Below are 27,188 nucleotides of genomic sequence, written 5' to 3'. Positions count from 1 at the left end.
TCTGGCTGGGCATGGTGGTGCATGCCTGTAATCCCAACACTTTGGGAGCTTAAGGTGAGTGGATCAAGAGGTCAGGAGTTCAAAATCAGCCTGGCCAATATGGTGAAACCCTGTCTCTACTAAAAATACAAAAATTAGCCAGGCGTGGTGGTGCACGCGTGCAATCCCAGCAATGACTGACAAAGCCACAGTGCTGTGTGTCCTCTGGTCTCTGATGAAGTGTGACTTCTGGCTAAAGGCTTTACCATATTCCTGTACACATAAAGTTTCTATCCTGAGTGTGTCCTCTGATGTCTAATTAGGTTTGACTTCCAACTAAAGCCCCGCCCACACTTTCTGCAAACATAAGGCTTCTCTCCTGAATGTGTCCTCTGGTGTCTAATGAGGTGCGACTGCCGGCTAAAGCCTTGCCCACACTCCCTGCACACATGAGGCTTCCCCACTGAGTGTTCCCTATGGTGTTTAATGAGAGTTAACTTATCACAAAAGGCTTGCCCACACTCCCTGCACACAAAGGCACCTGAGTGTGCCCTCTTGTGCCTAAATAGGTTAGGCTTCTGCCGAAACCTTCTACCACACTCCCTGCACATAAAAGGCTTTTCCCCTGAATGTGTCCTCTGGTGTGAGATGAGGGTGGATTTATCATTAAAGCCTCGTCCACACTCCCTGCATACAAATGGCTTCTCCCCTGAGTGTGTCCTCTGGTGTGTGATGAGGGTTGACTTCCGGGTAAAGCCTCGCCCACACTCCATACATACAAATGGCCTCTCCCCTGTGTGTGACCTCTGGTGTTTGTTAAGGTTTGACTTCAGGCTAAAGCATTGCCCACACTCCAGACAGACATAAGGTTTAACCCCTGAGTGGGTCCTCTGGTGTGTTTTAAGGTTTGATTTCCAGCTAAATTGACGCCCACATTCTGTGCATACATAAGGCTTCTCTCCTGTGTGTGTCCTTAAGTGTCTGATGAGGTGTGACTTCTGGCTAAAGCCTTGCTCACACTCCCTGCAAATGTAAGGCTTCTCTCCTGAATGCATCCTCCTGTGTCTGATGAGGTGTGAATGCTGGCGAAAGCCGCGCCCACATTCCCTGCAAACATAAGGCTTCTCCCCAGTGTGCGCCCTCTGGTGGGTGATGAGGTTAGACTTCAGGCTAAAGCTCTGGCCACATTCCTTGCACACATAAGGCTTGAGCCCTGAGTGTGTCCGCTGATGTGTGAAGAGGTTCGACTTCCAAGAAAAGCCTCGTCCACAGTCCTTGCACACATAAGGTTTCTCCCCTGAGTGTGTCCTCTGATGTGTGATCAGGTTTGACTTCCAGGTAAAGCCTCGCCCACATTCCCCACACACATGAGGCTTTCCCCCAGAGTGTGTCCTTGGGTTTCCGATGAGGACTGACATACCGCCAAAGCTCTGTCCCCACTCAGTGTACATGTAAGCTGTCTCCCCTGTTTGTGTCTTCCGGAGGCTAAGTAGGTTTGACTCCTTGATAAAGCCTGGCCCAAACTCTTCATATTTGATTTCTCCAAATCCTGAGACTTCTAAGCCATGCAATCCTTTGTCTGTTTCCTCAGGGTCAGCCTTCTGTTCAGGGCTGGGCCCTATATCCACCACTGTGTCGTCCTCCTTGGACCATGCTGGCTGTCCTTCAGGTGGGCTGGAGAGTGCCTTTGAAGTGCCACTTTTGCTTACTCTCCCAAACTGGACTTTGGAGTCTTCTCTCTCTTGAATCCATTCTGCTTTGCCACTCAAGCAGAACGGATCTTGCTGTTGTTTCTGATCTTCCAGAAAGTGTTTTCCCTGCTGGAGAGGATTTCCTGCACATAAACTTGAAAACAGCTGAGAGAGATGACTCAGCCACACATGTTGGCTGAGAGCTTGCTGACTGGAGAATATCAGAGGGCAGGAGGGACAAAGTAGAATTTCCGGCTTTGATCCTGCTGAAGAAAGAACATTTTCAGAGGGGTCATAGGTAGGGCTTTGTAGGCAATTTTGCCTCGTCCATTGGTCGTTCATACCATGTTTACATCACAAGCTGTCTCCCAGTTAGACATCCTTCTCAACATTTATTTTTCCTTTCACTTCATGCATTACATTTTCTTTTGATATTGTTGTTGTTGTTTTTGAAACAGAGTCTTGCTGTCGTCCAGGCTGGAGTGCAGTGGCGTGATCTCGGCTCACTGCAACCTCCACCTCCCAGGTTCAAGCGGTTCTCCTGCCTCAGCCTCCCGAGTAGCTGGGATTACAGATGCCCACCACCACGCCCAGCTAATTTTTGTATTTTTAATAGAGAAGGGGTTTCATCATGTTGGCCAGGCTGGTCTCAAACTCCTGATCTCAGATGATCCACCTGCCTCAGCCTCCCAAAGTGCTGGAATTATAGGCAGGAGTCACTGTGCCCAGCCCAATGCATTATGTTTTCTATTGCAAGAGTTGGCAAACTCACCTGACAGGCCGAATCTAGCCTGAAACCTGTTTCTGTATGGCCTGCCAGCTAAAAATGGTTTTTACCTTTTTAAAAAGGGGTTGAACTCAAAAGAGAGAGAGAAGAGGAGATGTGGGGGGGTGGGAGAAAGAAGTAGGAGGAGGAGGAGAAGGAAAAGGATGAGGAAAAGAAAGAAGTGACAAAGATTACATGTGTTCTCAAAAACTTAAAATATATACTAAGTGACCCTTTATAGAAAGGCATATTGACACCTATCCTATTGCAATGTAGAAAACTCATACAAAACTCTTATTTTCATTTTCACATTATCTGACAAAAAGTATTCACGAGTTCTAGAAATCAACCAAAAGGATAAAAATAAATTGAGAAATATTTATTCATGAAAAACACTGGCCTCAGGTAAGAACAGTAAGATTCTGTGACATTATTGCTGGAGTTGCTCTTACCCTCTTCCCCCGCTCACTAGCTTGGTTAATGCAATGTTTACAGTAGAGCAGGTTATAAAACGATCAGGGTTGCTGCTACTAGAGGGGACTCACTTGATTTAGAGTGGATGGTGAGAAACCAATGCCCAGTAGAGCTATCATTAAAAGTCATGATCTAGGTAATGAGTGAACAGGAATGGCCAGCAATTGCTGTCTAAGGCTGCAATCTTGGTTGGCACCAAGAAGACTGGCAGATGATCCAGAAATTTGGCAAGAAGACTCTTAAAATTAGACAGCCAGAGAGGGGCTTGACAAGCCCCCCACATAACTCTGGCTGACTGGAAGGCCCTGACAAAAGCAGGAAAGACAGCAAGCAGGTGGGAGCAAGCTATCCACACATCTCTGCCCAATGAAGAGGCTACAACCAGGGCAGAGGAAAAATAAGAGGGCTCAGTGGTAAGTAAAAAGACTTGAAATCCTTAAAAACAACCTGAACTTTGAATGTACTTCCCAACTCACACACCATTCATATAGGTGGGAAGGCTTCCTAACTCAGACCTTTAAGTGCAAAAGACAGCTTAAAGTGCCAATTCTTGCAGGCTACTAAGCTCTGCAAAGTTGATATCTAAGAAGCCAAGATTGAAAATAAACAGAAGAATGAAATGTAAAAATCATGCAGAAACATCGTTTTCACAGAGGAGACATATTCCACAAACTTAGTCTAGAAAAGTGACTGAACAAACGAAAAGCAGCAATGACAATCTTCAGGCAGGAAATACATTCAGGTGTTAGAGGGAGTGCAATAGAACATCTAAAATATCCAGGTTTCTAAGAAACAGAAAAGAGTAACCCATACTCAGGAAAAAATGCAGTCAATAGAAACTGTCACTGAGTAGGTCCAGACTTAAGGAAAAAAAAAAAGACCCCAAAGCTGCTATTGTAAATATGTTCAAAGGGCGGAAGGAAATGGTGTAATACGGCGTGGCTCCATGCTCCCCACCAAATGTCGAACTGTAATCCCCAGTGTTGGAGGTGGAATCTGGTGAGAGGTGACTGGATAATGGGGGCAGTTACTCCTGAATGGTTTAGCACTATCCCCTTGGTGCTGTTCTTGTGATGGTGAGTGAGTTCTCACGGGATCTGGTTGTTTAAAAATGTACTCCCGCCACTCTCTTGCTCCTGCTGCAGCCATGTGAAGTACCTGTTCCCACTTCACCTCATGCCATGACTGTAAGTTTCCTGAGGCCTCCCCAGAAGCTGAGCAGATGCCAGCATCATGCTTCCTGTACAGCCTGCAGAACTGTGAGCCAGTTAAACCTCTGGTTTTATAAATTACCCAGTCTCAGTTTTTTTTTGTTTTTTTTTGTTTTTTTTTTTTGAGATGGATTCTCACTCTGTCACCAGGCTGGAGTACAGTGGCGCGATCTCGGCTCACTGCAACCTCTGCCTCCCAAGTTCAAGCAATTCTCCTGCCTCAGCCTCCAAAGTAGCTGGGACTACAGGCGCCTGCCACCATGCCCAGCTAATTTTTGTATTTTTAGTAGAGACGGGGTTTCACCATGTTGGCCAGAATGGTCTTGATCTCACCTCATGATCCGCCTGCTTCAGCCTCCCAATGTGCTAGAATTACAGGCATGAGCCACCATGCCTGGCCAAAGCTTTCTTTATACTAATGCAAGAACAGTAATGCAACATACACAGTGTGTAAAAAAATTAAAGTATAATAACAGTGATTCAACAAATAGAGAATATCAGCAAAGAAAGAAACTGTTAAAGAAAAACTAAAAGAAATTCTGTAATTTTAAAAAGTAAAACAACCAAAACTTAAAAACTACTAGAGCATATTTGAGTGTGCAACAGAATGAGCGAACTTGAAGACACAGCATAGAAATTAACTGAACTGAAGAACAGAGTGAAAAAAATACTAAAGAGAAATAAAGAGCACCAGAAACCTGTGGGAAGCCATCAGGCAACCGACCTATGTCTAATGGGAACTCAGGAAGAAAAGACAGAGTAAAGAGCAGAAAAAAATACCTCAAAAAAAGGCTAAAAACTTCCCAAACTTAATGAAAAACATTGATCCAAGAATCTCAACAAATCCCAAGTAAGACAAACATAAATAAATCCCCAGCTAGATACATCGTAGTCAAACAGGGAGAATGAAAGACAAGTTGTGAACGCAGCAGGAGAAAGATGACTCGGCATGTAAAGTGGGGAAAATAATATGATTAATGTTCTAGCCAAGATGCTAAAGAAGAAGGGGACAAACGAAATGAGGAGGAAACAAATGAGAGTCATCTGAATTGGAAAAGAAGAAGTAAAAAAATCTCTTTTGTTCACAGATTATGTAATTTGTATGTATAAAATTTCAAGAAAGCAACTAGAAGTCATCACTGTACTTAGGCCCTAAGATAAATACATAAAAAAATTGTATTTCTATATATTAGCAATGACTATTCTAAAAATGAAACTATTCACAATAGCATAAAAATAATAAAATGCTAAGGAATAAATGTGACAAAGTAGCACAAAGTTGGTAACCTGAAAATTAAGGCTGGGCACAGTGGCTCTTCTGGAATCCCCACACTTAGGGAGGCTGAGGTGGGAGGATTGCTTGAGGCCAGAAGTTTGAGGCCAGCTTGGGCAACACAGTGGGATGAAAAAAGAGAAGCAAAAGAGAAAAAGGAAAGGAAAGGAGGAAAAGAAGAAAGATTTTTTTTTTTTTGAGATGGAGTTGTGCTCTTGTTGGCCAGGCTGGAGTGCAATGGTGCAATCTCGTCTCATTGCAACCTCTGCCTCCTGGGTTCAAGCGATTCTCCTGCCTCAGCCTCCCGAGTAGCTGAGATTACAGGCATGTGCCACCACACCTAACTAATTTTGTCTTTTTAGTAGAGATGGGGTTTCTCTATGTTGGTCAGGCTGGTCGCAAACTCCCGACCTCAGGTGATCCACTTGCCTCAGCCTCCCAAAGTGCTGGGATTACAGGCCTAAGCCACCACGCCTGGCCAGAAGAAAGATTTTTTTTAAAGAAAATTAACAAACACTGTTGAATGAAGTTAAAGTTCCAAATAAATAGACAAACAATCATAGATTGGAAGACTCAATATTATTAAGATGGTGATTCTCCCCCAAATTTATCTGTAGACTCAACATTATCATGGTAAAACCCTGTCTCTACTAAAAATACAAAAATTAGCCGGGCATGTGGGCACACGCCTACAGTCCCAGCTACGCAGGAGGCTGAAACAGAAGAATCACTTGAACCCGGGAGGCGGAAGTTGCAGTGAGCCGAGATCATGCCACGGCACTCCTGGCTGGGTGACAGAACAAGACTCCATCTCAATAAAATGAAGAGGGCAGGCTCAGTGGTCCACGCCTATAATCCCAGCACTTTGGGAGGCTGAGGCGGGCGAATCACAAGGTCAGGAGTTCAAGACCAGTCTGGTCAAAACAGTGAAACTCCATCTCTACTAAAAATACAAAAATTAGCCAGGCGTGGTGGCAGGCATCTGTAATCCCAACTACCCGAGAGGCTGAGACAAGAGGATTGCTTGAACCCAGCAGTAGAAGGCTGCAGTGAGCTGAGATCGGGCCACTGCACTCCAGCCCAGGCAACACAGCAAAACTCTGTCTCAAAAAACAAAACAAAAAAGATAAAAGCAAGTAGGTAAGCCACAGATTGGAACATCTGATAATAGAGTTCATCTCAATGATTTATTTTAAAAAATTTAAATCAGCAAGAAGAAAAAAACTAAAGAATTGAAAAGTCTTCATAAAAGAGCAAACACCAAGGCCAGTCAATGAATGAACATATAAAAAGATGCTCAAACTCAATACTAAGCAAATTACAACTACTATGAGAGGCCATTTCATACCCAAAAAATGATCAAAACCTAAAGTCTGACCACACGAAGTATTAGCAAGGATGCAGGGCAACTAGAATCCTCATATGATAAAATGCTATGTGAGTATAAGCAATTGCTATAGGCTGAATTCTGTTTCCTCAAAAATGAAATATTGGGGTCCAAACCCCTAATATCTCAAAAGGTGACCTTATTTGGAAACAAGGTAGTTGCAGATGTAATTAGTTAAGATGAGGTCATTAGAGTGGGCCCTAACCCAGTATGAATAATGTCCTCACAAACAAGGAAAATGTGGACAGAGACACACACACAGGGAGAATGCTACATAAAGATGAAGGCAGAGGTCGGGGTACTGCTCCTCCACACCAGGATTGCCAGCAAACCACAAGAAGCTAGAGGACAGACATGGAACAGATTCTTCCTCACAGCCCTCAAAGGGAACCTGCCCTACCAACACCTTGATCTCTACGTCTAGCCTCCAGAACTGTGAGAAAATAAACTTTGGCTGGGTGTGGTAGCTCATGCCTGTAATCCCAGCACTTTGGGAGGCTGAGGTGGGTAGATCACCTGAGGTCAGGAGTTTGAGACTAGCCTGACCAACATGATGAAACCCTGTCTCTACCAAAAATACAAAAATTAGCCAGTTGTGGTGGTGGGTGCCTGTAATCCCAACTAATCAGGAGGCTGAGGCAGGAGAATCGCTTGAACCCAGGAGGCAGAGGTTGCAGTGAGCCAATGTTGCGCCGTCGCACTCCAGCCTGGGCAACAAGAGTGAAACTCTGTCTCAAAATAAATAAACAAACAAACATCTGTTGCTTAAGCCACTCAGTGTATGGTACTTTGCTGCAGCAGCCCTAGAACACTAATGCAACAACTTTGGAGAATAGTTTGGCATTACCTTATCAGACTGAACAGGTGCACATTCTTTCACTCAGCTGTTCCACTCCTAGGTACACACCCTAGATAAACAAGAGTTTATGTGCCTAAGGACACATCTATCAGAACATTCACAGCAGCATTCTGTTTTTTTCTTTTTTTGAAACAGAGTCTTGCTCTGTCGCCAGGCTGGAGTGCAGTGGCGCAATCTCGGCTCACTGAAACCTCTACCTCCTGGGTTCAAGCGATCCTTCCACCTCAGCCTCCCGAGTAGCTGGGACCACAGGCGTGTGCCACCACGCCCAGCTAATTTTTGTATTTTTAGTAGAGACAGGGTTTTACCATGTTGGCCAGGATGGTCTTGATCTCTTGACCTCGTGATCCGCCCACCTCAGCGTCCCAAAGTGCTGGGATTACAGGTGTGAGCCACCACGCCCGGCCCACAGCAGCATTCTTTAATTGGTCAAAAGAATACACTGGTAAAAATGTAACTGTCCAACAAAAATGGAATGGATAAATGAATTGTATTATAATTATGCATATAATACAATATTATACAGCCATAAAATGAATGAAGCAGAGCTACATATACCAACATAGTACAAAATTAGCATCAGTGAAGAAAGCAAAGTATAGCCGGTCATAGTGGCTCATGCCTGTAATCCCAGCACTTTGGGAGGCTGAGGCAGGTGGATTATGAGGCCAGGAGTTCGAGGCCAGCCTGGCCAACATAATGAAACCCCGTCTCTACTAAAAATATAAAAATTAGCCAAGCATGGTAGCACGTGCCTGTAGTCCCAACTAGTCAGGAGGCTGAGGCAGGAGAATCGCTTGAACCCGGGAGGCAGAGGTGGTGGTGAGCCGAGATCGAGACACTGCACTCCAGTCTGGGCAACAAAGCGAGACTCCATCTCAATTAAAAAAAAAAAAAAAAAAAAAAAGCAAAGTACAGAAGAATGCACATAATATGAAGGCATTGATATAGAATTTTAAAATATTCCAACAACGATACAGATGATTTAGCAATTCATATATATGAAGGAAAGAATAAAGCCAGGCATGAGAATTATAAATCCCTAATACTGAAAAACAATTCCCTTGGAGGGATGGGTATAGGATACCATCAGGGAAGGGGAAATGGGGGCTTTGGCTGTTTAGGTAATTTTTTATTTCTTAAGCTGGGGCACTGGCACATGAGTATGTATTTTATTATTAGTCATAGCTTAAGTATTGTGTAATAAATTATGGGAAGTGGAGATATGGTGATAATCTTAGCATACAAATAATTTCTAGATACTAGAAAGTATCTAGAAGGGTCGTAGACTTAATATGCATAAGGTAGATGCAGGTTTGTTTGTTTGGTTGGGTTTTTTTTGAGACAGAGTCTCACTTTGTCGCCCACGCTGGAGTGCAGTGGTGCAATCTCGTCTCACTGCAACCTCTGCCTCCTGGGTTCAAGTGATTCTCCTGCCTCAGCCTCCTGAGTAGCTGGGATTACAGGCACGCACCACCACACCCGGCTAATTTTTGTAGTTTTAGTAGAGACGGGGTTTCACCATGTTGGTCAGGATGGTCTCAAACTCCTGATCTCGTGATCCGCCCTCCTCAGCCTCCCAAAGTGCTGGCATTACAGGCATTAGCCACTGCCCCCAGCAATGGGAGATATAGTTTTTAAGATCATGTGAGAAAGAAGACTATGAATGAGGAAAGACTAAGCATTATGGAGAAGCCAAGTGAGGAAGGGAGGCTTCCTGGTGTAGGGAAGAGACAAGGAAACCAGGGAAGTCCCTCCCTCAGTTGAAGATTGTGTTCCAGAAGGAAGGCCATGTCAGGCAACCTTCCCCTTGGCTTAGGAGGCCTGGAGAGGAGCTTCTTCCCAGTATCTGAGAGATGTCTCCTCCTTCCCTATCTGCCAAGCTGTAGACTATCCCATCAACCCCACACTGACACTCACCAGGACGGAGGTCCAGAGAACATTTTCTTTCCTCTCTCCAGGGCTCTTCCCCTCGCTCCAGCTGAGCAATGAGTTTTGGTTTGGAAGATGGAATTTCTGCTCATAGAGAAGAGAATGAGGAGATTGTTGGTTATGGGCTCAAGAGGCCATTCTAGAACTCAGAGCTGAAATGGGTGAGGAAACGCAGAGGATACAAAACACTGATGAACAGTTCTCTCTCTGAAATAGAAGCGTTAACTAAGGAACAGTGACTCCAATGAGAAACACAGCATATTATTAACATTTGGTGGATGAAACTCTGCTGGGTTTGGAGCAAAATAAAGTAAAGAGAGAGCCCTAAAGCCTTGGGAAAGGGGCCTGGAAATGCAGTGTTATCCATAACATGAATAAATCAATCTATCTGCTTTCAATTCTACTAAATCCAGATTTACCCAGAGGAAAAAGGTAAATTGTTTTTAAGCCCAATTCTAAGGCAGAGGTGCTCCACAGGTAGCCCTTCCTCAGAGTGGGAAATACTCTATAGGACAGACTTTAAGTGCCAAGGGAGGCCATTCTTACCCAGTGAGACCAGGTGGTTATAGGTTTCCAGCATCACCTCCCTGTGCAGGGTCCTCTGAGCAGGGCTCAACAACCTCCACTCCTCCTGGGTGAAGTCCACAGCCACATCCCTGAATGCCACGAATGCCTTTAACACAAAACACACCTCTGTTCATCCAGGACCTGTCTTTCCCACAGTTTAGAATGAGAAGTCAAGGCCAGGCACAGTGGCTTATGCCTGTAATCGCAGCACTTTGGGAGGCCAAGGCGGGTGGACCACCTGAGGTGAGGAGTTCGAGATCAGCCTGCCCAACATGGAGAAACCCCATCTCTACTAAAAATACAAGATGAGCCTAGCATGGTGGCAGGCGCCTGTAATCCCAGCTACTTGGGAGGCTAAGGCCGGAGAATCTCTTGAATCCAGGAAGCGGAGGTTGCAGTGAGCTGGGATCGCGCCACTGCACTCTAGCCTGGGCAACAAGAGCAAAACTCTGACTCAAAAAAAAAAAAAAAAAAGAATGAGAGGTTAAAAGGCTTCCCTCAGGGAAGCAGGAAAGATTTCTAGACCCTACTTTGGATTGTGACCTTGGCACCAAGGGGTCAAAGACCATTATTCTCCTATCTCTGCCCAGCCAGCATCACTTAAGCACCTATTACTGTCGATATCCCAGGCTAGCTGCCATGGAGGATAAAAACAAAACCAAAGCCCTTACACAGAGGGAGTTTTAACACTAGGCAGGGAGAAAAAGAAGACATCACACAAGCACCACCAAATAGTAAAGAATCATCCTGCTGAGTTTGAAAATGTTCTGAGACTGCTTAGTCTCAGTATTTGTTCTACCAGAAGCAGTGACGCCTCTGGGGGTTAGGGGCAAATAACTCACCAACATATACAGTTCCCATAGCAGGACTCACTCCCTCCTCTACCAAACGCTGCCACGGGCCTGCTCAGGCCTACGGAGGGGAAGTGGGTGCTGATGAAGAGTGTGGACTCAAACTGCACTATCTGGATTTGGAACCCATCTCTGTCCCCAACTAGTGTGACCTCAGGCACTAAATGAGTCACTCAGCACATCAGTTTCTCCTGTGAACTAAAAATAACAGTGCTCGTCTCACAAGGTTATGGTGAGGATTAGGATCACTGTGAAGGACTCAGACAACTGCCTGCTGCACTGCCTGGCTGTTCTATGTAAAATTCCATGCCCTCACGTGGGTTTCATTCCCCTCTCCTAATTCACTGCGCTCCCTTAACCCTAAGATAAAACATGATTCTCATTTCTCTTTTTTCGCTTCCCGCTAGGCTATCAGTTCCACGTGCATGGCTAGTCCACTGTGATTGCCCTGGCGTATACAACAGAATCTGCAAACACTTAGCAGTCAAATATTTTTAAAAACTGAAAATGATTTATTATTATTAGACAAGCAACAAAGTTTCAAATGAACCTCTGCTACCTAGAGAGCAGTACTTTGGAGGGCGGGAATATATAACTGTCCTTGGCATGGAAGTTTGGTGAGATTTCCAAATGAGTCTGGAAGTTTAGCACCGGGATTCTTCCCAGCCCAACACTTACTCTCTTTGGGTACAATCTGCAGTCCATAAAGCGGTTTAGTTTGACCCATATAGTGCTTTAAAGCTTGTGTTTATATCAATTAAATATCGGAAGATTTCATATGAAAATCTCAGTCTTGGGTTCTGTGAAATATCCATACATCGGACCACCCTGGGCTTTGCACTGCTGTTGGACCACAGTTGGCTGACGGTGACTCAGGCTGGTCGGTGGTCTGTCAGCCAAGGCACATTATTGGAGACTGCCTCACCAGCTTCATTCATTTAGGTACATGTCTCGTCTCTTTGATTTGATGTTTTGCATCCCCTTCTCAGAATGCCGCCATCACTCCTTGAGTATGATATTGTGTCTCTAAAACTAATTCCACACTGTACCCTTCCCAGGGGACCTCCCCTACATTTCCTGTCCCCTACCAGCTCTACTATTCTGCCCTGGCTGGACTACGAAATGGCCTTAAGACTCTGTTCACATCCAGTTATATTGATAGCGGTCTCCAAACCAGCCAGTCCCAATGTACTTAGTCCCAAGGGAAGAGCACAGATGACTGTGAGCTTTGGTTCTGACCCCTTGTCTCTCTCTGGCTACACTTCAGAGCTACCTGGGTGGTGTTTAAATGATGGATTCTCGAGTCCCACCACAAATCAATAAACTGGGGATGGGGCTTTTGTATTTTAAAGGCTCCTAAAAGTACAGTGATGGTTGTGAATCACTGGGTCAGAGAAATTTCAAGAGGGAGAGGTCACTGTAGGATTGAGGATCAGGAAAGATCATGAGAAACAGGTAGTCACTGTTGAATCTAGGTGGTGGGTATGTCAGTGTTCAATGTACAAGTCTTCCTGTTTTTTCCATACGTCTGAAACTGTTCATAAGTAAACACTGGAGAGACAAAGATTATTCAGGCACTTGCCTAGTCCCTGTTGTGATCTGCTTTTACAACCCCTTCTAGGAACATACACACACACCCCCCTTGAAAATCTCAAATGAAGGAGCTACATTAGAGGGCAATTAATGTTACTTTAACACATTTTACACCACTAGTTATTCCTCCAGCCCTGGAACAATTCATGGTTTGTCTGAGAACCCCGCAATGGAGGGGGCATTGTAAACACTGTGGGGCTGACCCTCATGATCTACTCCAACTCTATCCCACTGAGTAGCAACACAGCTAGCAGCTTGGGGGAGTAACTGGTATAACAGTAATTCACCTGCTTGCCAGCTGAGAAATGAATGATAACCAACAAGCCACAAGAAGCCTGCTGCGGGATTCTAGCAAAAGACTTCATTTGTAAGATGGAGTCACAGGAGGTCAGCACTTTGTGATGCTCAGAAACATGGGCCCAGATTACCCAAAAGAGGCAGCAGGGCTTAGTGCACTGGCTCAATATGTGGTCCCTTAAACCTGCAGCACCAGCTCTCCCTGGGAACTTGTTAGAAATAAAAATTCTCAGTCCCCATCCTAGGGCTACTGAATCAGAAATTCGGTTGCGGGGAGCCCAGCAATCTTTTTTTTTTTTTTTTTTTTAATGGAGTTTTGCTCTTGTTGCCCAGGCTGGAGAGTGTCATGGCGTGATCTCGGCTTACAGCAACCTCTGCCTCCCGGGTTCAAGCAGTTTTCCTGCCTCAGCCTCCTGAGTAGCTGGGATTACAGGCATGCGCCACCACACCCGGCTAATTTTGTCTTTTTAGTAAAAACAGGGTTTTTCTATGTTGGTCAGGCTGGTCTCAAACTCTTGACCTCAGGTGATCAGCCTGCCTCAGCCTCCCAAAGTGCTGGGATTACAGACGTGAGCCACCGCGCCCAGCTGGTTTCTGAAATTCTTATGAGCACTGTTCCACAGCATCAACACCCTGCCAAAGATGAGAGGGCTATCTGACTGTGATTCCGCCTCTGTCTAATAGAGCAGTCCCAAATCTGGTACATGGGAAGCCCACAGAGCTTTCAAGGAAGTCCAAAAGGATCTAAAACAGTTCAAAATGAAGAGGCCTCCTCCACGCCAAATTCCTGTCCTTTCTGAATGGAAGTGTCTACTGCAGTGCCTCTCTCTGTATATTAGGTTGGGAGTGTTTGGGGGTGGAAGGAAAAGACTGACTTGTCTTTTTGGTATACAGGTATCTGACTCAAAAGGGATCCACTGAAGAAGCTTTAGCCACATCCAGGCTGTTACACATAAGATGCTGGACTTTTGAGCTGAAGACAAAACTTCTGGGGATCTTGGAAGGGGGGTGAGTTTATCTTGCACATGGTAAGGGTATGAATCATTGGGATCAATAAATCATGTTTCCCTGTATCCACTCCCTTATGTTATCCCCTTCTATGGTGACTGGATTTGGCCATGTGACTTTCTTTGGCCAAAAGGACATTAGTGATCATGACGAAAGCCAAATCCATAAAAGTACTTCTTACCTGGGGCCGTCCTCTCTTCCTGTGTAGAGAAACCCAAGACCATGTGACCAAGCCCAAGCCCACATGGAAGACAACCAAGAAGAAACTAGGCACCCCAGCCAACCAGCTTCCTGTCACACATGGACAGTCCTCCAGCCCTGGTCAAAATGCCAGCCAACTGCAGCAAAATGTGTGGTCCCAGCAGAATGCCAGGCGGCAAGACCAGGTGAAACCTGCAAAGCCTACCTGGGCCTGCCCAAACTACAAGCCTACCAAATTCTGTGCTAATAAGTGACTTTAAGCTATCAATATTTAGGGTTGTTTCTTATGCAGCAAAGGCTGATATGCTGATAGAGGAATCATGTCATATGAAAAATACTTGATGACTATCATGACCACTGGCTTGCTGGCATGACCATGATATCAGAAACTCCTAAGCCAGTATTGGAGAACGGCAGAGTCGGTCCTCCCGTTTCTCACTCACTCCTGGGCATGAATTCATTAAATGGGAAAGGGAACCGATTAACCTGACCTGTTTTCATTTTTCTCCCCCTTTTTCACTGAGTGGATAAAAAATGGATGTATCTGAGTTAAAAGTATACATAAGATGACTCCCCTGTGGTAACAATAAACACACCTGCAGACTGAATAATCAGGACATGACATCAGACAACAGGATATAACATTTAAAATGAGGACTGTCCTAAATATCTCAGATACTGAAACGAGCCACTAAAGGTTTCTGAAAAGTGATGTTACTGTAATGTTGGGGAAACTGAGGATTACAGAAACATGTGGTGGGTGGCAAAGGACCATGTCAACATTTGGAAACAAATCAGGACGCTACTGAGAACTTTCACATGAGAAGAAAGAGATCTGAGTTGACAAGTCTACCCTGGTTATCAAAACCTGCACAGTGTAATAATTAAAATAAAAGCAAATAAAAAATTGCACAGTAAGGCCAGGTGCGGTGGTGGCTCACACCTGTAATACCAGCACTTTGGGAGGCCAAGGCCAAGACAGGCTGAGGCAGGTGGATCACCTGAGGTCAGGAGAAACCCCACCTCTACTAAAAATACAAAAATCAGTCAGGTGTGGTGATGGGCACCTGTAATCCCAGCTACTCAGGAGGCTGAAGCAGGAGAACTGCTCAAACCTGGGAGGCGGAGGTTGCAGTAAGCCAAGATTGATTGCACCATTGCATCCCAGCCTGGGTGACAGAGTGAGATTCTGTCTCAAAAAAAAAAAAAAAAAAAAGCCACACCTGTAATCCCAGCGCTTTGGGAGGCCAAGGCAGGTGAATCACGAGGTCAGGAGTTCAAGACTAGCTTGGCCAACATGGTGAAAACTCGTCTCTACTAAAAATACCAAAAATTAGCCAGGCATGGTGGCATGCACCCGTAATCCCAGCTACTCAGGGCAGATTTATTTTCAGAGAAGCAGGGAATCTGAAATTTTGGGTGAAATGTCCCAATTGCCAAAAGCTGAAAATACTCTCAAATGTAGAATTCAGGTCAGACTATGTCAAACTCCTCCTTGTTCTATGTGAATAGCCAGTCTGTATCTTCATCTATGCATATTTATTTATTTATTTATTTTTGAGACAGTCTTGCTCTGTCACCCAGGCTGGAGTGCAGTGGCACGATCTCAGCTCACTGCAACCTTCGCCTCCCAGGTTCGAGAGATTCTCCTGCCTCAGCCTCCCCAGTAGCTGGGACTACAGGCACGTGCCACCACACCTAGCTAAATTTTTGTATTTTTAGTAGAGATGGGGTTTCACGGTTTTAGCCAGAATGGTTTCGATCTCCTGACCCTGTGATCTGCCTGCCTCGGCCTCCCAAAGTGTTGGGATTACAGGCCTGAGCCACTATGCCCAGCCACCTACGCATATTTAAAAACCTTAAACCTTAAGCAAGTCCATTAGCCACCATAATCCTTCCACACTGTAGCAAGAGTCCAGCCTTTGAAATTAACTATGCTTCCTTGCGCCTCCCACTGGAAAGTCTTCCCCCTAATTTCCAATATACCAAACCGGTCAGGAGCAGCTGAGACAGTCCTACTTCTGGGAGTCCTCCCCAACCATTTGAAATTAGAGGCATCTCTGCTGTCCCTGCCCTTCAGCCACATAACCGAACAATTAAGCATGTATATCGCTGTACTTTAACTGCTCCATATGTGTTGTTCACAATTAACTACTTCATGAGTGACTGCGGTATGGATGGAGCAGAAAGGAATGCTGAGGGAGAACTCCTGTTAGAATGAGCCCCTCTTCCAAGACTATGAATGAATTTTGCCCAATACCAATTTTTTGCCTCCAGGGCAAGTAAAGGTTATGGGATCCATTCTGTTGACAGCCAAGATGGAATTACAGGTAATTCTCACCTCTTTTTTGGCTCTCAGGAGCTCTGTGGCCATTTTTCTGGTCTCCTGAGTGCTCGGAAGACAGATCTGGGGATGTGAAGGGCAAAGTCTCAGAAGACAGATCTGGGGATGTGAAGATAAACAAGAGAGTGGCCTAGGTGGAAACTCCCTCCCCACGAGGTGAAGCACAGTCCACGCCAGATCCCCACAGTTGGGGTCAGGGATATCACAGAAATCACCGAGGAAGCCAATTTCCATCCAGAGGGGGCCCGGAATGACCCAGCACCCTTAAGCTCAGCCCCAAGCTGGGGCCAGGGAGTGAAGTCCTTGTCCCCAAGCAACCGAATGAGGGTTTGTCTGTAACCCTGTGGGTTAGAATGAAAGGAAAATGGCCTGGAGGTGCCCACAGGAGAGCGCCCGAGTTCTGAGACACCTCTGCCACTCCCAACCTGCGTCCCCGTGAGTAACAGGGACACGCAGAGGGGCATGCTGATTGCCTATAGGGCACTCACGGAACGCGGGTGCACGCTGCGGATCCTGAAGGCAAAGGTCAAGAAACGAGGTGCAGAGGTGTGGAGAAGACGTGAAGAGGGGAGCCTCCCCGAGTGTCAACCAGCCTAAAGGGCCGGGCCCACTGACCGGAAGTGCTTCTGACGTCAACGCTACACATTGAAGGAGGGTAGGGAGGGTAGCCGAAGTGACCGCAGAGGCCTCTGGGGATTGTAGTTTCAGAGCTAGAGAGACGGACGAGCAGTCGGCTTTGCCCACACAGGGCGCCTCTGACATCTGCACAGCGCACACAACCAAATTTAGGAGCCCACTGTTAAGATGCTAAGAAAGTGATATTGACAAGTTTCTTTGCTGCCCAATGAGATCTGCTGACCGCGTGAGCATCGCTGGACCGCCGAAGGATTCTGGAAAATGTGGTCCCGGCGCTCTGCGGGTGACCAGTGTGCGCTGACCTTGAGCTGCAGGTGACTTGAGCTCACCACGCAAGTCTCCGTCCTGGTGCGCCGTTCCCCAAGCAGATGCCAGGTCGGGATGGATGCGGCTCAGGGAGAGAAGACGCTCTGCGGGAACTCCCGGCGTGGGGGCGACACCGGCCCTGTATCCCCTAGAGTAGGAGGGTTGCTAGGATAAGGAACCCCAACGCTATTTTTGGGGAGAGCGGGATTGGCTTGGGGCAAACTCACGGAACGGAGATCGGGGAGACTGGTCGCATGTCCCTAGGATTTTAAGGGATGCAGGCTGAACTTGGGGTGAACAGCAAAAGATTCCCTGGTGATAGTGGTGGTGAGGAACCGAGGCTTGATCCGAAAATTTCCGAGGTTTTTATTGGAGACTTGGGTACAGGTGCGGCTTGGAGGAAACTTCCGGAGGGTGGGGGTGGAGGTGGGGTGGTGGTGAAGAGGAGGCAGAATTCTGACCGATTGTTCAACAGGGGTGTTTTCTTTTTGCACTGATTTTATTTTTAAAGATATTACATTAAAATACTGTATATCTTGATTACTGAGTTATTTTTGTGCCCCTTTAAATTCTGTATCCCCAGGACTGAGAGCATTTACAGAAGTGAGGCCTGGCTTCTGGGCATCAAGTAGCTAGAAAGTCCCTCAGGAACTTTCTCCGAATTGTTGTTGTGAGTGAGTGATCTTTTCCATTCCTTTCTTAATATCCACAATTTCCTCGTAGCCATCCCTCCACCGCCACACCCACAAGCTACCTCCAAGCCTACCATGAAGCACATACTCAAAGATTATTTTTAAACCTTCACACTCCACACCCTCCAGAATGTCTTCCAACATCCCTTTTAGCCTGGAGAAGTAAAAAACAGGTTTGCATGTTAAGTATCAGCCTCTGCCATTGGGTGGGTGTTTAGGAAGGAGGATCCACCGAGAGCCCTATGACCTTGCCAAAGATTTAACATCTATAAATGTAGAATGCTTGTAAGAGAACTCAGTGGAAACCAAAGCCAGGCATGGGGCTGGGCTTTAAGGAGCACAAATGAATAGGAGGGACTAGAAAACTTCAGAAAGATATGGTGGTGGGGGGTGCAGTGAGGATGTGGGATCCTGATATAATCCAGATCCCTATGTTTAGATGTATGTGTACAAAGGGAGTAAATAGAGACCCAGGCTGATGGGGTATTTGTAATAAATCAAACATAACAGCCGGTCAAGTGACGAGGGGACTCTCAAGTGATAAGGGTCAAGTGATAAGCAGCAAAAGGAGTATCAAATTCCACAGAAATTAACCATCAACAAGACACCTAAGAAAGCATTTACAGCTGCAATCATTTAAATCAAAGGTAATAACTATCACCTGAGTGCTGCGTGCCAGGTTCAATGATACACCCTCACCTGCGTCAGCCTCGGAAATCTGAACCACTTGTCGTATCTGTGCTTTAAGGAGTCCTATTTCCCACTCTTAACTGGCTTGAGATGTGAAAATCCATCTAAATTATAAAAAAAAAATTTAGTCATACCCATCAAGGGAACATGTCTAGGTAAAAATTAATTCAACATAGGTAAAAATCAGCAAAAGCAAAAAATTGAAAAAATATTATTTGAAATTAAAAGCCATACAAACCACTGTGTCACTGATGACTTAAAGAAACTGACTGGCAAACCAGGAAATACACTGGAAGAAGCAATAGTGAAAATATTTTAGATCTAAACCTAGGGAACGAGGCTACCTCAGTGTCCAAAGATATCAGCTTAAGAGTAGTGCCAAAAAAAGCAATAAGTTATTAGCTCTATATACATTTATAGAAGAAACTTCTAATTTGAAAACCTCAAAGTTTTAAGTAAAAATGATTACAAAAAAACAAAGAACAAACCTCCGGAATCTTGGGCACAGAGGGTGGTGTGGTGGGAAGAGAGGGAATTACTGTCACCAATGAGTCAAAAAAGTTATTAAAGATTAATTTCAAATGAAAAACTGAAAACCAAGACTTACAGAATGAAACTAAAACCATGGCTAGAGGAAAACTTTTAGCCTGAAAGTAGCCGTGACTTAGAAATCAAGGCAGAAACTAAGGAGTTAGCAGTTACCCTTCAGATTAGAAAACCAACAGAATCACAGGAAATCAAAGAGGGAATAAATAACCAGATGGGGCTGGGATGGAGGGCTCGTGGGGGTGGAGGAGGCAGGAAGAGCATGTGAAGTCTGTGCATAAAGTCACTCCCTAAGGACAGTCCTTGGGGAGGTGAGTGACAAGGATCAGGCTGTGTATAGGTGACACACAACCCTGGAGGGTACATTCAGGGTTGACAGCAGATAAGAAAACAGCAGGGAAAGTCAAGTGTGGAGCGTTTTCTGTCCCTAGCATGGAAGACATGGGCAGGTCATGAGTGAAAGTGCTAAAACAGCATTCTCATCACACACAAAAGTCAAGTATTTGGGTAATGGATACATTAATTTAATCATTCCACACTGTATGGAAAAATCATAACATCATTTTGTACCCCATAAATATATACAATTTAGTAGACAAAAATCAGCAAAAAAGAAAAAATATTCTTTGAAATATTTTTCAAGCACACAGTTTATAGGGTACAATCTAATTTGTCTATATATATATCTTTTTTTTTTTTTTTTGAGACAGAGTCTCGCCCTGTCGCCAGGTGCCAGGCTGGAGTGCAGTGGCGGGATCTCCGCTCACTGCAACCTCTGCCTCCTGGGTTCAAGCAATTTTCCTGCCTCAGCCTCCCTAGTAGCTGGGACTACAGGCGCACGCCACCACACCCAGCTAATTTTTATATTTTTAGAAGTGACAGGGTTTCACCATTTTGGCCAGGATGGTCTTGATCTCTTGACCTCATGATCTGCCTGTCTTGGCCTCCCAAAGTGCTGGGATTACAGGCGTGAGCCACCACGCCCGGTTTATATAATCTTTTTTAAATGAGGAGTCAATAAACACAGGAAACAGCCCCTTGAGAGGGAGGGAAGGAAAATGGGCACAATCAGCCCTCAGAAAGACACAGTATTTAAATCCATGCATGTGAGAACTCCAGGGTTCAAGACTGGGGGTCAGTCAAGAGACAGCTGGCCAGGCACAGAGGCTCACGCCTATAATCCCAGCACTTTAGGAGGCCAAGGTGGGCGGATCACAAGGTCAGGAATTCAAGACCAGCCTGACCCACATGGTGAAATCCTGTCTCTACTAAAAATACAAAAATTAGCCAGGCATGGTGGCGCGCGCCTGTAATCCCAGCTATTCAGGAGGCTAAGGCAGGAGAATTGATTGATCTTGGGAGGCAGAGATTGCAGTGAGCCGAGATTGCACTGCTGTACTCCAGCCTAGGCAACAGAGTGAGACACCATCTCAAAAAAAGACAGGCTGGCTTAACACCCAACACCCACTGCTCCAGCCTGAGCTGGCCAGAGAGAGCGAGAGCGAGAGAGAGAGAGAGAGAGAGAGAGATAGAGCGAGCATCCAGGAAAAGCTGAGGGGCTTCCCAGGTCATGATACCTTCAGGTCCCACACTGAAGTCCACTAAGGAGGAAGGTCTGATGTAAGGGGGAAAAAAACCACAGAGGAAACATAATATTTGTGTATTTTTAATAAAATACTACGTGTTCAGGTAGAAGTAGTACAATGACAGAAAATAAGGTAAAGGAATGTGGTAGACACCATAGATAAGTAATGATGGACAAAAATGTGGAGAGTTCCCCCACACATGCAGACTTTCTATGTTCACATAAATATTTATATGTATGCGTGACCCAGTAGAGATGTTTACACAAACTGTGTTTATACTGTGAAGTCAGTGACGAGATAAAGTAAACATCAAATAGTTATGGAGAGGGTTGGTCTCTTCTGTTTAGTGGGAAACCCTTCAGAACACGCACACAGCATCTCCCCTCCCTTCTGAATACCATCTATAGCCTGTAGCAGTAGATGGCAAATCACAGCCTGGGCCATCCTTCCCAGAATGTCACAAACATGGACATGCAGACGCAGAACTCACCAGATATCCAAGCTGGGTGGTGCGGGGCTCTGAAAAACATGCTTCAAATAAGATAGACTAGAAAACTCCCAGAGGGAGCAACAGGGACTGCGGATTCCAGGAGGCTCCAGATGACTGTGAAAAGGCCAACCAGTGAGCCGATGTGTGTCAGTCATTCGGATAGCATGAACTCAAACATCATCTAACACAGCATCTCAAATTTCTCTGTGCATCAGACTCACCTGGGGGGCTTGTTAAATACAGATTGTTGGGTCTCACTCCTAGTATTCTGGGCGCAGACTGTGAATCTGCATTTCCAGCATGTTTTTCAGGTGATATTGATACTGCTGGTCCAAGGACCACACTATGATCTAATTTAACACCAAGTTACAGGAGGTATTAAAGAGCAAAGAAGCAACAGAAGGGACCTGAAGCCTGTAGGGGCTTCTCTGTAAACCCCTCAAACATAAAAACATTCAAGGTGCCGGGCACAGTGGCTCATACCTATAATCCCAGCACTTTGGGAGGCCAAGGTGGGTGCATCACCAGGTCAGGAGTTCAAGACCAGCCTGGCCAACATGGTGAAACCCTGTCTCTACTAAAAATACAAAAATTAGCTGGGCATGGTGGTGGCTGCCTGTAATCCCAGCTACTTGGGAGGCTGAGGTAGAGAACTGCTTGAACACAGGAGGCGGAGGTTGCGGTGAGCTGAGATGGGGCCACTGCACTCCAGCCTGGGCGACAGAGTGAGACTCTGTCTCGGGAAAAAAACAAACAAAAAACCTTCAAGGCACTCAAACAGCATTTACAGCATCAGGTCTGAGAATACAAGGTACCACGCAGGGAGTGCTCCATCAAGGACAGATGGAGCACGGTCCTGTAAGAACCTGATAAGAACCTGATCCCAGTGTCACATCCTCCAGCTCCGTCTGCCCCTTTCAACCCCTCTATGAGCATCATGGTCACCTCCAAAGATCAAAGAAGAGGTGATTATCTAATATCTACCACTTACCTTCAGGTACTAAATCTGAGATTTTGGCTTTGCACTTGTAAAATCTACATGAAAGCACTACTGTCTACTAAGTAAATTCACAGTAAAATTAAACAGTCATGGGTTCAAACACTTCATCATTGACTAGCCATGAAACTTGGGTACCTGATAAAAGTGGTTATTGTTGTAGCCAGGCGTCGTGGCTCACTCCTGTAATCCCAGCTATTCGGGAGGCTGAGGCAGGAGAATCGCTTGAACCCAGGAGGTGGAGGCTGCAGTGAGCCAAGATCTTGCCATTGCACTCCAGCCTGGGCAACAAGAACAAACTGTCTCCAAAACAAAAGTGGTTATTGTCATTGTTAGTGCTGTGGTCTGGGACTCCACAGAGAGGTCAGATTTACAGTTACATTACAAAAATACGTATTATAGAAGATCAGGTTGTATTTGGGTAAAAAAAAAAAAAATCGGTGGTGGTGGGGGACTATTGAAATAATATTCTTGATCAGGTTCCGTAATTCCCTCAAGCCAAATAATTCATTATTTGATACACCTGAGTAGCAAATGAGTTAACTGACAGTGAAGATTATATATTGTCAAGAATATATTGAAGGACTTGTTAATTGCAAAACTAGTACCTATACGTATGCAAGGGAGACACCCAGCAGGAATCACCTTAAGTGATCAACATTAACATGTATTGGCTGGGCATAGTGGCTCACGCCTGTAATCCCAGCACTTTGGGAGGCTGAGGTGGGCGGATCACAAGGTCAGGAGTTCGAGACCAGCCTGATCAACATGGTGAAACCTTGTTTCTACTAAAAATACAAAAATTAGCTGGGTGTGGTGGCACGCACCTGTAATCCTAGCTACTCAGGAGGCTGAGGCAGGAGAATCGCTTGAACCAGGGAGACAGAGGTTGCAGTGAGCCGAGATCACACCACTATACTACAGCCTGGGTGACAGAGTGACACACTTAAAAAAAAAAAAAAATCACGAGTACAACAAACTGATGTTCTGTCTCCTGATGTGATACACTGAGACCAACACCAGGTTCCTTCTGTGGTATTAATTCCATAACCAAAATCATGCAGAAAAAAAATAAGCCAGACCCCAATTAAGGGACAATTTCCAAAATAATGGGGGCTGTGCTTTTCAAAAACATTGGTAAAATTAAAAACAAAGGTCAGGAATCCTTCCTGATTTGCAGCAACTTAAGAAAGAGACAATCTATCAGAAAAGTTCTAAGTCTCATTTAAGGCCCTGATAATTTCTTATCTCTGCAAAGTCTTTACACCCACAGTTGGCCTACTCCTTTACCCACCATAGCCACAACATTCATCTGCATCTGGATATGGAGTGAGTTATGCAGCTCTCTGTTCACCTATACATGGCTTATTTCTCGGGAGGCTGAGGCAGGAGAATCACTTGAACCCGGGAGGCAGAGGTTGCAGTGAGTCAAGATCGTGCCATTGCACTCCAGCCTGGGCAACAAGAGCGAAACTCCATCTCAAAAAAATAAAAAAAGGAGCCGGGCACAGTGGCTCACACCTGTAATCCTAGCAGTTTGGGTTTCTCTCAGGAATTCAGTTCGTCACGTGTCCTCCGCCACTCTCAGTCCCATAGAAAGTTATGATTTTTTACCTTGTCAAGATTTTTCTTATCATGGAAGTGAAGAGCATTATTTTTCTACATTCTAATTGCAATAAAAATTGAAGTTGTGCTTATTTTAACAACCTCCTCCCCACCCCTCAATCCACCCTCATCCAAAATGCACAGCAATTACTGGATATGTTGGCTATCAAAGACTCTTCACATAGGAAGTAAAGGCATAAATGAACGAACACAGCGATACTGCAGCAGACAGGACAATAACCCGAGTTTATTTTTAAAATATATCCCATCCTGTCAAATATTGCTAAAAAAACAAAACAAAAAAAGGTTCATCTAGAAAATGTTGAGGTCAGATAATATATTTTCATTAACAGTACTTTAGGTATTTAAACTCTAGCAATTTCATGTGAATTATCTTGTGTAGTATTCCAACAATTCCTTGCTATCCACATCTATTTGGTTCCTGAGTTCAGACATTAAGGAATACTATGTTATCTAAATCAATTTGATTTTCAAGTTTCAGAAAGTATGTAACAAGTTTGGAAAAGATTTATCAGAATTGTTTTGTTCCTAAATTCAGAATGTGACAAATATTTACTTTCGATGGGTTACTAGATTTGATTTGCTAATTGATAACCCCGTATTTTCATAAGTGATTCTGGACAAATTGTTTTGGGTTCTTCCAGTAGGTTTTAACATCAGGATTGTGACAAATTCATAAAAATAAATAATTTGCTATCTCAGTCTGTGTCCTGGAAGAGTTCCCAAAACATTTCATAGATTTCACTTATAAAAATGCCTACCTTGCTGTATTTTTTAGTGTAACAATTTGACATTTAAAATGTTTTTTGAAAAATTTTAAGGTCTTATTTTTTAAAGTTTATTCAGGAGGGAAGTCTATTAAGATTTTACACCTCCAGTTAATTCTGATGTCAACTTTTTTTTTTTTTTTAATTTTTTTTTTTGAGACGGAGTTTCACTCTTGTTACCCAGGCTGGAGTGCAATGGCACGATCTCGGCTCACCGCAACCTCCACCTCCTGGGTTCAGGCAATTCTCCTGCCTCAGCCTCATGAGTAGCTGGGATTACAGGCACGCACCACCATGCCCAGCTAATTTTTTGTATCTTTAGTAGAGACGGGGTTTCACCATGTTGACCAGGATGGTCTCGATCTCTTGACCTCGTGATCCACCTGCCTCGGCCTCCGAAAGTGCTGGGATTACAGGCGTGAGCCACCGCGCCTGGCTGATGTCAACTTATTACAAATCACGGATTTTTCCAGATTTTCAGATGTTATAAAAATATCTATAATATCAACTTTTAAGTTTGTTGTCTTTAAATTTCTTTTTTGCGGAGATGAGGGGAGGGAGTCTCACTATGTTACCTAAGCTGGTCTTGAACTCCCAGCCTCAAGCCACTCTCCGACCTCAGCCTCCCAAAGTGCTGGGATTACAGGCATGAGCCACTGCACCCAGCCTTAAGTTTTTAAATTGAGATAAAATTCACACAGCATAATATTCACCCTTGTAAAGTGTACAGCTGAGTGGTCTGTAGTATATGAACCAAACAATTTCTACCCATTCCACATTTTCATTACCCCAAATGATAGAGTTCTTTTAAGTTTTAATACATAGTCTTTTCGGCCAGGTGTGATGGCTCACACCTGTCATACCAGCACTTTTGGATGCCGAGGCAGGCGGATCACCTGAGGTCGGGAGTTCAAGACTAGCCTGGCCAATATGAAAAAACCTCATCTCTACTAAAAATACAAAAAAATTAGCTGGGCATGGCGGTGCATGCCTGTAATACCAGCTACTCAGGAGGCTGAGGTAGGATAATTGCTTGAACCCCGGGAGTCAGAGGTTGCAGTGAGGAGAGATCATGCCACTGCATTCCAGCCTGGGCGACAGAGTGAGACTTTGTCTCAAAAAAAAAAAAAAAAAAAAAAAATATATATATATATATATATATATATATATATATACACACACACACACGTATGAGAGAGAGTCATTTCAGTTTCTCATTTACAATATTATTTGTCATTCTTATTTCACCTCTGGAATCACTAAAGTTTGTCTCTTTATTTCTCTTCCACCAAATATCAAATTTTGTATTTTATTTAGATCCAGTTTTTTTCTTTCAGTTATTTCTGCCTTTTAAAATAATACCTAGCCAGGCGTGGTGGTGCACGCCTTTAATCCTAACTACTTGGGAGGCTGAGGCAGAACTGCTTGAACCCTGGAGGTGGAGGTTGTGGTGAGCCGAGATCGTGCCATTGCACTCCAGCCTGGGCAACAAGAGAGAGACTTGGTCTCAAAAAAATAAAATAAAATAAATATAATACCTCCTTCTCCCACAGTTCATTTCAGCTTGTTTTAGTTCCCTGGGTTTTATATTTTATTTGCTCTTCCTAGTATTACAATATATGGATGGATATTAGGTAACAAAACTTCCAATACAGCTTTTCAATTGTTTTCATTTTCATGGACCTTTAAGTAATGTATATATTAGGGGCCGGGCATGGTGGCTCACGTCTGTAATCCTAACACTTTGGGAGGCTGTGGCCAGCAGACCATTTGAGGTCAGGAGGAGTTCAAGACCAGCTTGACCTAGTGAAACACCGTTTCTACCAAAATACAAAAATTAGTCTAGCATGGTGGCGGGTGCCTGTAATCCCAGCTACTCGGGAGGCTGAGGCAGGAGACTCGCTTGAACCCAGGAGGTGGATGTTGCAGTGAGCCAAGATTGCGCCACTGCACTCCAGCCTGAGAGACAGAGCAAGACTCCCTCTCAAAAAAAAAAATAAATAAAGGGCCGGGCGCGGTGGCTCACGCCTATAATCCCAGCACTTTGGGAGGCTGAGGCGGGTGGATCACGAGGTCAAGAGATCGAGACCATCCTGGTCAACAAAGTGAAACTCCGTCTCTACTAAAAATACAAAAATTAGCTGGGCATGGTGGTGCGCGCCTGTAATCCCAGCTACTCGGGAGGCTGAGGCAAGAGAATTGCCTGAACCCAGGAGGCGGAGGTTGTGGTGAGCCGAGATCGCGCCATTGCACTCCAGTCTGGGTAACAACAGCAAAACTCCGCCTCAAAAAATAAATAAATAAATAAAAATAAAAAGTGAAAAATAATGTATATATTAGGGATTTATTCCTTAACCCATATTAAGAGGGAATATTGAATTAATAATCATATATTTGATGGCTATCCTATTGTACTGCT

At 44.7% G+C, this 27,188-nt stretch overlaps 2 protein-coding genes across 2 annotated transcripts in view; both read right to left on the bottom strand.

The window, feature by feature from the left end:
- ZNF875 (zinc finger protein 875) overlaps window positions 1-2,222 on the bottom strand; it is a 5,715-nt gene extending 3,493 nt beyond the window's left edge. Inside the window, 1 exon segment of the mRNA XM_064382125.1 lies at window positions 246-2,222. Within this exon segment, the coding sequence (XP_064238195.1) occupies window positions 246-2,012 (1,767 nt within the window). The 5' untranslated portion in view covers window positions 2,013-2,222.
- A 6,034-nt stretch (window positions 2,223-8,256) lies between these two features.
- On the bottom strand, window positions 8,257-16,832 carry LOC105706277 (zinc finger protein 875). Its single transcript, XM_064381376.1, is given in 5 exon segments — window positions 8,257-8,496; window positions 8,498-8,517; window positions 9,561-9,656; window positions 10,119-10,245; window positions 16,431-16,832. Coding segments are annotated over 5 exon segments (720 nt in total). The 5' UTR covers window positions 16,668-16,832.
- Between the last annotated feature and the right edge of the window lie 10,356 nt (window positions 16,833-27,188).

Source organism: Aotus nancymaae, unplaced genomic scaffold (genome assembly GCF_030222135.1).
Source record: "Aotus nancymaae isolate 86718 unplaced genomic scaffold, 86718_ANA_hifiasm-v0.15.2.pri h1tg000028l, whole genome shotgun sequence".
Taxonomy (NCBI): domain Eukaryota; kingdom Metazoa; phylum Chordata; class Mammalia; order Primates; family Aotidae; genus Aotus; species Aotus nancymaae.
Note: the sequence above shows the minus strand (reverse complement) of the source record. Positions and strands in the feature narration are given on the sequence as shown.